Source organism: Gossypium raimondii, chromosome 10, assembly GCF_025698545.1.
Source record: "Gossypium raimondii isolate GPD5lz chromosome 10, ASM2569854v1, whole genome shotgun sequence".
Taxonomy (NCBI): domain Eukaryota; kingdom Viridiplantae; phylum Streptophyta; class Magnoliopsida; order Malvales; family Malvaceae; genus Gossypium; species Gossypium raimondii.
In genome coordinates this window covers 1,987,628-2,000,582 of record NC_068574.1, presented here as the reverse complement: position 1 = coordinate 2,000,582, position 12,955 = coordinate 1,987,628, and the positions used below count along the sequence as shown (strand labels likewise).

The window sequence follows — 12,955 nt, the reverse complement described above, 5'->3', positions numbered from 1 at the left end:
TTGGATTTTATAAGTTCTAGTCATTTCAGTTTCGAGTAATTTGGGATTTAGGTCATTTTCGCGTTTTAGTCACAATTTGGGATGGTAAAAATGTTTTCAAGTTCAAACAAGTTAATTACTTGAACAAAAAGCAAGCAGTAGGAAACAAATCATAAACCCAAATTAAAAGTTAAAGAAGACGTTGATTTAGTAAAATAAGTAATCTCAAATCAATGGTCAGGATTCAGGAATCTGTGTAATGTTTTTATGCAAGGTAAAGAATCCTATGTTCATATGAACTACACAAAAACAAACATATTGATTATGTCTGGTTTCTCACATTATTAACAGCTATGGCTTCAAAAACAGATTCAAGAAAGATACACATGATCGCTATACATATGAGCAGTCATATTCAATGACTTAAGCATTGCTTCCCCTCTTTTGTTGAACACAAATGTGGACATACCACCATTGTTCACATCGATTGACCGAAACCTGAAGCATGAATCAAAAACAACTGTTAGAGAAAGCTGCTGAAAGTCGAGCAGCAATGCAACGGTATTTGGTTCAATTATGATTTTAGTCCGGCAACTATGTTAAAATTAGGGTTTTAATCCCTCTAAGCTGATATAACATCATCACTATAATTGCAGACACCATAGATGTTATCAATTTGAACCTACTAATTATAAAGTTAGAAGGACCATTAGGCCGAATTGAAGTAAAATGATTAAATCTCAAATTTTAACGTAATAGAGGGGTAGAAACCATAATTAGACCTTTATGAACCACAACGATATGTGAATCCTAGATGCATGTTCTTTATTCTATTGTTACAATTGCAGCAAATAGTTAAGAGTTAAACAAGATCTCTAAAAGCTCATTGGCAAGAAATGGAAATTATAAGTACGTGAAGAACATACAGTTTTCATTGGCAAGAACATACAGTTCACCAATGGTAACATTTATAATTATATGTTAAGAAAATGACATACCTCTCAGGGGGTAGCCCTAAAGCTGTGCAGATAAGTGCCCTTACAATTGATTTGTGAGTGACAACTAAAAAACTTTCACCCTGATAAATGATGAACACCATTACTCATCGATCAAATTTATTTGGGATGCAAAAGATATAGCAATTACAGAAAAAGAAGTTAATGGAAAAGAGAGTATACCGGCGTGAACAAGATTTCCCTCCAAGCATCTCTAGCTGTTGCCCATAGTCTCCGAAGAGGGTAAACACCGTTGACGTAGAAATTCGCCGGATCCTCTCTCCATGTTATGTACTCCTTTGGATATATCACCTTAGCATCCACTGCCTCCAAATTCTGAATATCATTTAGTCTAATACTTGCAGAATGTTTTTGCATTATTCTAAAGCAGAAATTAGCTACTTAAGTTAACCGAGTTCAAAACCGGCTAGATGATAACTTCTACATAGACCAAGCTAGTAAAGTACTTAAGACAAGTTCTACATACATACTTATATGTGTATATATATGAATGAAACAGACCATTTTTCATGCCTTCAAGGAAAAAGAGATGGGCTTCCTTCAGTGAATCGAGGAAAACCAATGGCTCTTCCCTCCCTTGCCATAACACTTCAGCAGTGGTCTGCATTAAAGAAAGACGATTCAAAAATACAAAAAGAATCCTATACATCTAACCTTAACAAATAAGGTCGGTAGTCATACCTTAGCACGGGATATCGGACTCGAAAAACACTTATCAAAGTGCATTTTTGCAAGGGCATGCCTACACCTTTCAGCTTGTTTCACTCCGGCTTCTGTTAGCACAGATAAGTTTGAGCTGCCCTGCAACACAAAGATAGCAAAGTCAGCAGTTCATAATTTCGGGGATTTGGAGACAAATGGAAGAACCAACTTCTATGTCGCTCCGTTCTTCATTATGCTTAAACCCTGCACCAGTATCTGAAATATATTCAAACATGGGTACGAGAATACGACTTTTTAAGAAAAATATCCTTTGAACACACAACCATATCAAACACTTACACACAAATCCAAGCAACATGGTCTAATTTCATATATGTTCACAAATCACAATGAAAGCCAACTCAAAACTCCTTAAAATTTGATGTTTTTCATCATTCATATATTCAAACATAGGTACGAAAATACGACTCTTTAAGAAATATACCCTTTGAACAAACAACCATATCAAACACTTCGAATCCAAGCAACATAGTCTAGCTTCATATATGTTCACAATGATGGCAAACTCAAAAAAAAAAAAAAAACCTCCTTAAAATTAGATGTATATCTTGTAATAGAAACTAATTAACGAGAACCAGAGGCAACAAACCTGAACTCTACCCTCTTCATTCCAAGTGCTAAGGCCATGCCTTACAAGAATTACCTTCTTTGGAGAAGATAAGGACTCACGAGTAATCGATATGGTACCTCTTTCAAAATCATAAGCAGTACCAGTCAAGGCATAATCATTTTCAAGTATATCTGTATCAGAAACACCATAAAAATCAATTTTTAAGTAGCAAAAAGAAAAAAAAAAGTAAATGAAAACTGGAGAAAGCATGGGAACTTACCAGCAGTTACAGGCCCTTCTGCACTGGAACTTGAGCATCGAATTCTTGGAGTTGAACGACATAGATTATAGCGGTTAGTAGCTAGTTTAGCATCTTTGGAGGCTAAATTTGTAAAGAAAGGGATGGTTAAGGACAGAGCTTCACAAACCATGTTCTTCTTCAAAGATGGGGCGACAAATGATTACGGTTTCTATGATTGTTTGATATACATTAGAGCATATGAACAATTGCTGGTGGATTTTCAGGAATTTTCTATTATCGAATCTTTGATCATTAGGAACTTGGGGCACTGTATCTAGCTTTGAATGGTGGGGGTTTGATTTCATGTGATACGGTGAGGTTTCGGGTAAGCGATTCTTATCCTTGTGTTTTTTTGTTTCTTTGGTTAATTACATTTTACATCCCTAAAGTATGCTCATATTTTAAACTGAGCCCTTAATTTTAAAATATTCCTATTGAATTTTGAAAGTATAAATCAATTCATCCGTTAGATTGTGACAAGAAACATTCAAAATACATAAATTAAATTTTAAATACATATAGATCGATCTCATAAATTATTTCTAGTCCATATGTTTTCAAAATACACCACGATTTTTTATACAATTTTAGGGTAAGGGATAGAAGTAAACACAATTTGAACTGTGCCAAACGAGTAATTGAGAAAAACTTTAACCACCACTCTATATAAGTCAAGACACACCATGTTGGTTTTGAACTATCATTTAACACCTAAACTAACAATTAGACTAACAAAAAATCTAATTAATATAATATTAATACTTTGAAATTTTAATTAAAATATTTTAAAATTTAGGACTAAATTAAAATTTTGATGATAAGTTAGAGATATTTAACGTAATTTTCTTTTTTTACAAAATATCAGTATTTATTCATAAGCTCGGAATGAGAGATTCGGTTATGCCATTTGCTGATGCTGATGTAATGTAAGTTTATGTTGCCTTACCAATTACCACCAAATTTTGAGTTTGGCAACTCAAGCTGATAACGTTTACAAAACAGTGCATTCCGAAACGACCCCTCCAATGCTTTGCATTATGATATCTAAATTTTATGATTCGAATCAAAACTCCAATCAATTTAATTTAATCATAAAATATTAAATTTTTTAAAATATTTAAATATAATAAAATTAAGATCTAAAATAATCTAAATTTAAAATGATAAAATAAATAATTTAAAATAATTAAACTCAAATAACTCGAATTTAAAATTTTAAATAATATGGAGCGTTTAAAATAACACAAATTTTAAAACACACATTAACCCTATTTAAAATCAACTCAATCCACGCAATTGATTATAGGTGTACTAATATCGGTCTAATCTGTCCATCATTTGACTGCATATGTGCTTCTTCAAAAACCCACTCTTCAATGCTAAGAGTGGATAGGTTCTAAAGAAATTAATGCTGATAATGTTTAGCAGATAACAATAAGACCCTACCTCATCAACTCTAGCAGTTTTCACTAGCAAAATAATCAAGGCAAAGAATTTTCATCCCAAAACTGGCATTTGCAACTCTAACCGCTGTTTTTAACTTTGTTCTTTTGATGCTGTATCAATGTAGAAATGCATGGAATTTTTAATTGCTGTAAAAGCATAAACTAAGATTTTACCGACGGACGAAAAGGATTATATATCTCAGTAAGATGTCTCCCATCTTTTTCATTGTAAACAAATCTTCAATCTTCAGGTGGGAAGTCTTCATCCGAACCATTGTCGAGGAAAGACCCAAGAGTTTTCCTCAAAATGCTGAAAGTTCTGTCATCCTGCATTTGCATAACGTATAAAAATGGATGTTTAAAGCTTTTTCAAGTCAACAAATTTTCCAGTTTCATTGTTTAATAACCTGTTTCTTTTTCTTCAATGACTCCTCCAACTGAGCAATTTTATCAGCATAGAATTTCTCTTGCTCGGATATCAAGCTCTTCTCTTTCTTCCCTAACGTACCAACCAATACCAAATTAGTATAAATTATGCTTCATTAAAATCGAGGAACAGCAATTTTTTATTTGTAGCTTACTTAATTGTTCATATCGCACAAACAGCCTTTCTTTGTCTTCCTCAAATCTGGAAATAGTATCTGTGGGATAGCATTGATAAATCAGAATACAATCAAAAGTCTAAATTCGTATAGAAATAAAGTCTTTTAGTTTATCGTTTTAAAATCATGGTTTTCTGAATCATAAACTTCAAATTCTGAGAAGTTTAGTTTATGTTAATTATGACTTCTTTTTTTTTTTTGCTAAAGCTGTTTTTTTTTATCCAAAAGATTTGATCCAATACCTTGTTTAAAGGACAAAACATAAAATTCTTTATCGCTCGACCCAAGCGTAGATAATTATTGAGTTCTCACTTAAGGAAAGAAATGAATAGCAAAAAGAGCTTTAATTATCAGAAAAAGTTCCATTTGAGTATTCAATGCTGGTGACATACATACATGTTTAAGAGTAAACCTATATCAGTACTACGAAGCCAAGGCATGAATTTAAAAATTGAAGAACTTCATTTATTATACTAAATTTTAGAACATATCAATCATAAAGACTACTAATCAAGTTTCCAAAGAAATAAGCCAAAAACTAGTTTCAGAATGTTTATTATCATATCAGCAGCAGTTTAAAGTTTAAATAAACAACTTTCCTATCCTAGGATACTGACAGATGTATTACTACAAATATTCTAATAGATCTTCAAAAACTACCTTTCAAAGACTGCAGGTGGATAGTTTTTTCTTTACAGAATTTCTCGTAAACCTCTTGAAACTTCGCAGTCTCACTCTTCAAGCAATTTTCACACTGCAAAACAAATCAATTACATTACCATCTCAAGCTTTTAAGCCATTTGTTAAACCAGTTAACAAATTCACTTTCATTGACCGGTTTCATGGATGAGCCCTGAGATCTTTATTAAGTAAATACCTCTTTTGAGCTCTTTGTAAGTGCCTTGGCAAATGTTTGTCTAGAGTAAAAAGAAACAAACAACAATAAATTACTATATCTAGATCAGAAAAAATATGCTTAAATTTTGGTTCAAGGTTGGATTATAAGTAGGCTAATATAGTTTACCTTTCCTTCTCAAATTTTGACTTCAGATCATCAAGCTTAGACCTTATCTCAGCAGCCACACTGTCAACGCAATATGCAAGAGGCTAAATAATGGCAGAATTTGATAAGAATTAAAAAAAAAAAGTTAAACAAACAAATATAACAGTTTTGTTACTTCATTTGCTCAAATTAAAGTTAGCCAAGCATCAGTTTGTGAAACCATTAGCATAGACGTAATGATCTTCACGAATCAGCGAAGGAATTGATAGGAAAATAGAATAATAACGCATGCATCATTCATTCAAATCTGAATACGGTAAAAGTTCAATGATGGAGTTCAAATTAAGAAATTACTACTTGTTAACTCGTACAAAATTCCTTGAACCGACCAACCAAAATCATGCATCAAATCGCATAAAAGTAAAAGAACACCTGCAATCAATATGAAAATTGAAAAAAAAAAAAAACAGCTTCATCTTTGAAATTGAGGAGGAGGTGGTGAGGAAACCGCAAAGAAATCACAGCTCTAATGTAAAATTCTCATTGACTATAAAATTCAAACAAATATCGTTTTTAAAAGAAAAAAAAAAGTGAAATCAAATTTTAATTTTACCTGGAAATTGTCTCTTCGTTCTTCTTTTTCCCGTCCTTTTGTGCTTTTTCTTTGATCAGTTGCAGAGCCGACATGATCCCTTTGAGATCACTGAAATTTCATCAACAAACAAAATGCTTATCAAATTAAAGCACATACACACATACAAAGAAAACATAGAAGAACAGTAGTCGTGAAGAATGACTTAGAAAGATCAGGATCAGGATCGAAATCATCAATAAGTCGGGTTTTCGGATCCGATTTTCCGAGCAAGGACTCCGATCCACGCTTTTTGTTTCTTGCTTTGCTCGTTGACATTGTTTTGATTTCCTTTCTTTTTTACAAAAATTTGGAGTTCAAAATGGAGAAAAAGGAGAGCGAGAGACGTTTCTTTTCTCTGTGTGAGTTAGAGGGTGTTCTTTTTTCTAATTTTCCGAAGCTTTGGAGAAGGAAGAGGATTGGCCGCTTTTGGATATAAGAAATGCCGTTTTTTGTTACGCGCTCAATTGGCGCTCTTTTTCTTTCAATTCAAATAGCTTATTATCGTTTGATCAAAATTTACAAATTTTATTTCCAATTGAAATTTTTCTATGAAAATGAATTAGAGGGTGGATGATATATAATTCGTTTGATCAAATAGCTCATATCATCCTATATTGATAATAATATCAATATCAATCATGTTAATACTCAATCAATAAAATTGTTAAAAACTCAGTCAATAATATTTTTTTCATCCTCTCTTTTCATGGGAGGGGATTGATGAAATTGAAGAATTTCTAACAGTCTCACCTAACAAATAAGTATAAAAAAAGCATATTAACCATAGCATATCTTACAAACAGATTTGATGAAAAGAAAAAAGGTGGCAATAGCCCCACCATAGCACCATCCTTTTGCTGTCTTCTAGTGGGCATAAATCGTCTCTTTTTATTACATAAAATAAAATCAATATCTGAGTCGTTCGATTCATTTAGCAGCATCATTGATTATTGATCAACGGTGATCCCATTCGTAAGCTTAGACAATCATATACTTGGTGAAACAGGTGAAAAGCACCGGTTTTTCTATTCACTTATCCGTTTTCCAGAAATCGGATTTAATTTAAAAAATTAATCGATTTTTAATGCGGCTGAGGGTTGAGGGAACAAAATAATGCAACGTTCCTAATAATTTCAGAAACTATTTGATGATAATGTTCCCAAAAGCGGTGGATTATTATCATTCGGTCACTAAAATAAATAAAAATTTGAAAATTAAATATATTTTAGTAAAGTTTTAAGAATAGATCGAATTAGTTAGATCATCGGTTCTTATAGTTCGATTAAACGAATCATTAAAAAATATCAAAATATTATTATTTAAAAAATTCAATCGATTTTTAACCTAATTATATGGACCCGTATTGGTTCACGGGACAATTAATCTGATGTCTCTCTCCGGATTGGTATCCTGGTCAGTTTGACTGGTTCAAATAAATATGGCTCTAAGTCTCTACATTTCGTATATCTTTTAACTTTTATTTTCAATAATTTAATCTTTCAACTTTATGAATTTAAAATATGCTTTCAGATTATATATAACCACCTAATATTGTAATTGAAAAGTGACAATATTAATTATTTAAACTAATTATTAAATTTATAAAAATATAAAAATTATATTATATTAGAAATTAAAATATAAAATTTAAATTTAAGTATATTAAAAATTAAAATCGAAAATTAAACATTTTTCAAAAAATGGAAAATAAAGTGGTGGGTGCATGCTACGTGTCTTGGAAGATGACCTTCTTTTAATATATAAGTATATAGATATAAATGGAACCATGTTTTAATTTTCTAAAATTGAAAGAACCGCTTCAATGTTTTTATTTTGTTTTGTTTTTATTTTTATTAAAAATAGTAATATTTAAATTAATGTGTGTTTGGCATTATTGGTAAATGTTAAAATTTTAATTTTAAGTATTCAACTTCGAGTCTTATTTTGGTTAAAATTCATATGTATATAGTTGTTATATATCGATCTTCAATTTTATCATACATAATTGTCATGTGTGAATTCTAGTAAACTATTCTCTAAATTTGTATCCGTATTTATTTTATATTGATTTAATTCTATTATATAATTAATTGGATATATACTTATAATATACTATATTTGTATTTCTCTAACTCTCATAAATAATAAAATTCAAGATAAACCAAAATAAAATGACTGATATCATTTTCAAAGATGGAAAATTATTAAATTTATTCCCACTAAATCTTGCATTAGTTTAAAATTGGAATAAGGAATGATAAATCTCACTAAAAATTTAAATTCATTTTTACTATATATTATTCAAATATTATTATTTAAATCCATATTAAATACTATTATCTATCACATATCTTAATAAAACACAATTTCAAATTTTCAATATTTTTTATTTTTTGAATATTCGAATATATAAAAACTGGATTCGAATATATTAAAATTCTTTATATATATATAAAAGATTATAAGCATTTTGTCATTAATGAATTCATATATCTAGTCTGCATCTATTATTCGAATAAACAACATAGATTCAAATAATTAATGTCCAAGGCATCTATCCATATCCACTCTGAAACTACGACAATAATGATTTTAAAATCCAATCTAAATAGGCTTAACGGACACTTTAGTACTTGAAGCATATTGTTTTTCCTATTTTGGTCTTTGAAGTATTTTTTTTACCCACTCTGATCTCTAATGTTAAAAGATGTTTCCAATTCAATCATTTTGGATATTAAAAGAATTGACTGGAATATTCAGCGAATCATATGCTGCTATAAGAAAAAATACTAACAATTTTAAAATAGACTAAAAATTCTAATATTTTTATAATTTTATAACTAATTTCAAAACAAGATGCCTAGAACTTTAATATAAAGTTTATTAAAGACAAATTTTGAACAATTTTATTATAATTTTTAATCACATCTATTTTTTATATAATATCTAAAACTATTTATAATTCATCCTCAACTCATAAATTATATATAATACATGTTAACATACTCGAACTCACATTTTTCTTGGACAATAATATTTATATAAATGAAGCTGAGGCTCGTAAGATAGTTTTCTCTTGGAATATATCCCAATTTCAATCAAATCAAAACGGAAAGAGTTAAATAAAACACTGACGGCGTCCTTCCACGTGGCAAATTCACATAGGATGGCTTCACTTCATCTGATGGTGAAGCAAATTGTAGAAAAAGGAGACAATAAAGAAAGGGAAATGCAGAATTAGAAACGTCAAAAAATCAGAGAAAAAAAAAAGATTTGCTACACTATATTCCATTCCAGATCTCTTTATCCTTTATCATTATTATTTCTTTTTTTCCTTTTTCTTTTTCATATAAAAACTGCCATTGAATCGAGGCCCAGTGGATCCTTTATTCTATAAATCGCCTTCTTTGTTTTCTTTGTAAGCGAGACGAAAAATACAAACTCAAGAAATTGTCGGTTTTTTGGCTCTTGTTATAGGTACGTAATTGTTTTACTTGTCGTATTTATTTTTAATTTTGATTAATACTAAGATCGCTCCATTTGTATCTTTTGATCGAATAAAGTTTGGGTCTTTTTGGAGGGTTTTGATTTTGGAACTAGAATTGAAATGTAGAAAAATATTGAAATTAATCTTTCTCGGGAATTTTTTTTTTGTATTTTGAGAATTTAAAGAAGTTAGAGAAATAAATTAATTGTTCCCAAACCCTAATTTGTGATTGGTAACTTTGATTAAAAAACAATTATGAACAAATAGGAAATTAAGAACTCAGTGATATACTTTCCAAAACATCGATTCGATTTTGTAACGAGAGAATTTTGTTCTTGGATCTACTTTTGACCGGCCATGTAATGTACTGTCGTTGGTGGATTCTTGGAAGCTTCGTTTTAATAATTATATGGCTTTCAATGTTTTCATGTTTCACCTAATTTTAACATAACAATGTAAAAACATAGAAAGTTGCAGTTTGTTCTTTGTCCTTCAGTTCTTCTAATGTGATAGGGAAACCCTAAGTTAGAAAACTAGGTGTTGTAATCTATCAGCTTTTACTAAGACCCAAAGTTACCATGAGGGCAATGTTTTCGTTATCGGGACCTCGAGGGTGATTGATGGATATACGTACGCGTCTTACATTTTCTTGTAATATAATTGAAATACATGAATGTAAGTTGTGGTCCCTTGAATTTGCTGATCTTTTACTTCTTATCCATTTGGTAGAACGGTGGTCAGACTTCTGGCTTCATCCATCTGTAGTGTTAAAAACTAGCATAGCTAGCAAAATTACAAGACAGTGACATGTGGCGTGACTCGTGTACCTCAGATCGATATACAATGATCAGTTTTTAACAGTAGAAATAGATTTAATTTTTAACGAAAGGACCAGTTTGCTCTTTTGATCTAATTTACAGGGACTAATTTGTCTTTTTATTTAAGTAGAAGGGGCAAAATCCCCCCTACTCCTAATATAAGGGCCTCCATGATACTTTTACCTAATCTATCAGCTTTTACTAGGACCTAAAGTTACTGTGAGGGCAATATTTTGTTTTCGGAACCTCTAGGGTGAATGATAGATATATGTATGCGACTGATATCTATACTCTGTGTTGAATGGTTGTACATTTTCTTATAAAAATTGAAATACATGAGTGTAAGTTGTGGTCCCTTTAATTTGCTGTTCTCTTTATCCATTTGGTAGAAGGGTAGTAAGACTTTTGGCCCTTTTCATGAGAAAAATGTGAATAAAGCTATATGAGTTGGGACCTTATCTTTTGGTGTTTTTTCCTTATTTCTTTCTGCATAAATAGCTGCTACTTTAGTGCTAGTATTTTATGTCTTTTTTTTTCCTGGTCTTTATCTTTCTTAGGGTCTAGTTGCTGGATTGTTGCTCCTTTATTCAATATCTGGCATTTTCATGTGTTGATCCTCTTTCATTTTCTTTTTTTTCAGAGATCAAGAGTGTCCTAGTGGTTAAATCTGAGTTTGTTCGAACTGATCCATGGATTTTGAGCAATATTATGCTCGGGAATGGAGGACAGTCCCAGGTGCTTCAACACCCGAGACTTTGAATGGTAACTTCAACTGCAATATCTGCTTAGATTTTGCACATGAGCCGATTGTTACACTCTGCGGTCACCTTTACTGCTGGCCTTGCATCTATAAATGGCTTCATGTCCAGAGTGCCTCCCTTGCTTCAGACGAGCATCCGCAGTGCCCGGTTTGCAAAGCAGATATATCTCACACCACCATGGTTCCCCTTTACGGTCGTGGCCAATCTGAATCTGAACTTCAAGGCAAGGCACTTTATAGGGGTATGGTGATACCCCCAAGACCACCGGCGAGCAGTTCACATCCTCTCTTATCACCTACATCCCCGAACAGTCAGCAGCTTCCTTATCGCAACCCTTACCAAAACCAAAACTACAACCCCCATGCTTACTACGAACACGATTCATCCTCCCCGTTGCTAAACCTCGGAGGTTCCAGAGTGACCGGATTCCATCATCCGCTTGTTGGGATGTTTGGAGAGATGGTATATGCAAGGGTGTTCGGAAATTCGGAAAGCATATACGCATATCCGAACCCAAACTACCTAACGGGAAATGGTAATAACCCGAGGTTGAGAAGACATGAGATGCAGGCTGATAGGTCACTGAATAGAATTTCTATCTTCCTCTTCTGTTGTTTCCTTTTGTGCTTGATTGTATTTTGAGCTTCTTATTTTACTTGCCATTTTGTATAAATTGTAAAGAATTAAGATGTAAACTTGTGGTATAGCCCCCATAAGCTGATGAGATTATATTGTATGATTAATATAATATTAGATTTTATTTGAAAATTCTACCATTTCTTTTCCAATTGGCTGTACTAATTCCCTTTTAATTTGCAACTTGTATGTTAGGTTGTCGGTATCTAAGGCATTTGTCTCACTTGCTAATAGCAACTTGTACAAAATAAAATAATTTCAAAGAAATCATAAATTCAAATTCAAATTAATCAGATTGAACAAGTGACATGAACTCGAAACTGTGCCTCAAAATTAAAACAATCTAAATTTGAAATGACCCAAATTTTAAATTTATCAATATTTTAAATGACTCTAATCTATAATTATCTAAAATAAAACAATCCAAAAATTTTAATCAAAATTAAAGTAATCACTTAAAAACCTATAGGAATCATATATGTTAAAAGAAAATTTAGCAATCATTTTCATCAAAGGTGGATATTTATTTCTTTTTGACAAATTACGGTAATGTGGGGAACATGAAGTCACAATCACCAATTCAACTAGACCCCTAAAGGGCGGTTCACAAGGATTTTATGATAAAGAGGGTAGGTAAGTGATGGGATATACATATATAGGGTTCACAGTGGGAGTGGAGCATTTAAAATAAAGGTGGATATTTATATTTTTTTTCGACGAATGGTTTTCTGCTTGACGCGTAGCGATTGGTTATTATGAAACTTGAGGAATTCTACAAATTGGAGTGCGGTGAATTTTGAGTGGCATTCTGTATTTTTTTCTTTTGTTGGTTGTTACGGAAGAGTCGCAATTATTATATTTTTGCTAATAGTAATAATTGTGTGTTCAATATCTTGTGGATATAGGTATTATTTGGGTAAAGAGTTGCATGTGGAATGATTCACAGGGACCTCAATCGAATATCTCGGTATTGGTGAAGTATTCATCACTTCCGGAGTCA

At 31.6% G+C, this 12,955-nt stretch overlaps 3 protein-coding genes across 3 annotated transcripts; 1 reads left to right on the top strand and 2 right to left on the bottom strand.

The window, feature by feature from the left end:
* Positions 1-162: 162 nt before the first annotated feature.
* LOC105776888 (probable 2-carboxy-D-arabinitol-1-phosphatase) lies at positions 163-2,888 on the bottom strand. The gene is made up of 7 exons (XM_012599832.2): positions 2,549-2,888; positions 2,308-2,459; positions 1,677-1,796; positions 1,497-1,596; positions 1,158-1,297; positions 978-1,057; positions 163-477 (listed from the first exon to the last, which is right to left on the bottom strand). Exons 1-7 carry the CDS (start codon positions 2,697-2,699, stop codon positions 351-353), a joined length of 870 nt encoding a protein of 289 aa, XP_012455286.1. The 5' UTR covers positions 2,700-2,888; the 3' UTR covers positions 163-350.
* Positions 2,889-3,886: 998 nt separating this feature from the next.
* On the bottom strand, positions 3,887-6,820 carry LOC105777544 (uncharacterized). Its single transcript, XM_012600881.2, has 8 exons — positions 6,417-6,820; positions 6,233-6,322; positions 5,641-5,700; positions 5,494-5,533; positions 5,277-5,370; positions 4,596-4,655; positions 4,422-4,513; positions 3,887-4,341 (listed from the first exon to the last, which is right to left on the bottom strand). Exons 1-8 carry the CDS (start codon positions 6,527-6,529, stop codon positions 4,255-4,257), a joined length of 636 nt encoding a protein of 211 aa, XP_012456335.1. The 5' UTR covers positions 6,530-6,820; the 3' UTR covers positions 3,887-4,254.
* A 2,748-nt stretch (positions 6,821-9,568) lies between these two features.
* On the top strand, positions 9,569-12,087 carry LOC105777543 (E3 ubiquitin-protein ligase RMA1H1). Its single transcript, XM_012600880.2, has 2 exons — positions 9,569-9,730; positions 11,199-12,087. The coding sequence occupies exon 2, from the start codon at positions 11,248-11,250 to the stop codon at positions 11,959-11,961; it is 714 nt and encodes a 237-aa protein (XP_012456334.1). The 5' UTR covers positions 9,569-9,730; positions 11,199-11,247; the 3' UTR covers positions 11,962-12,087.
* The last annotated feature ends 868 nt before the right edge of the window (positions 12,088-12,955 follow it).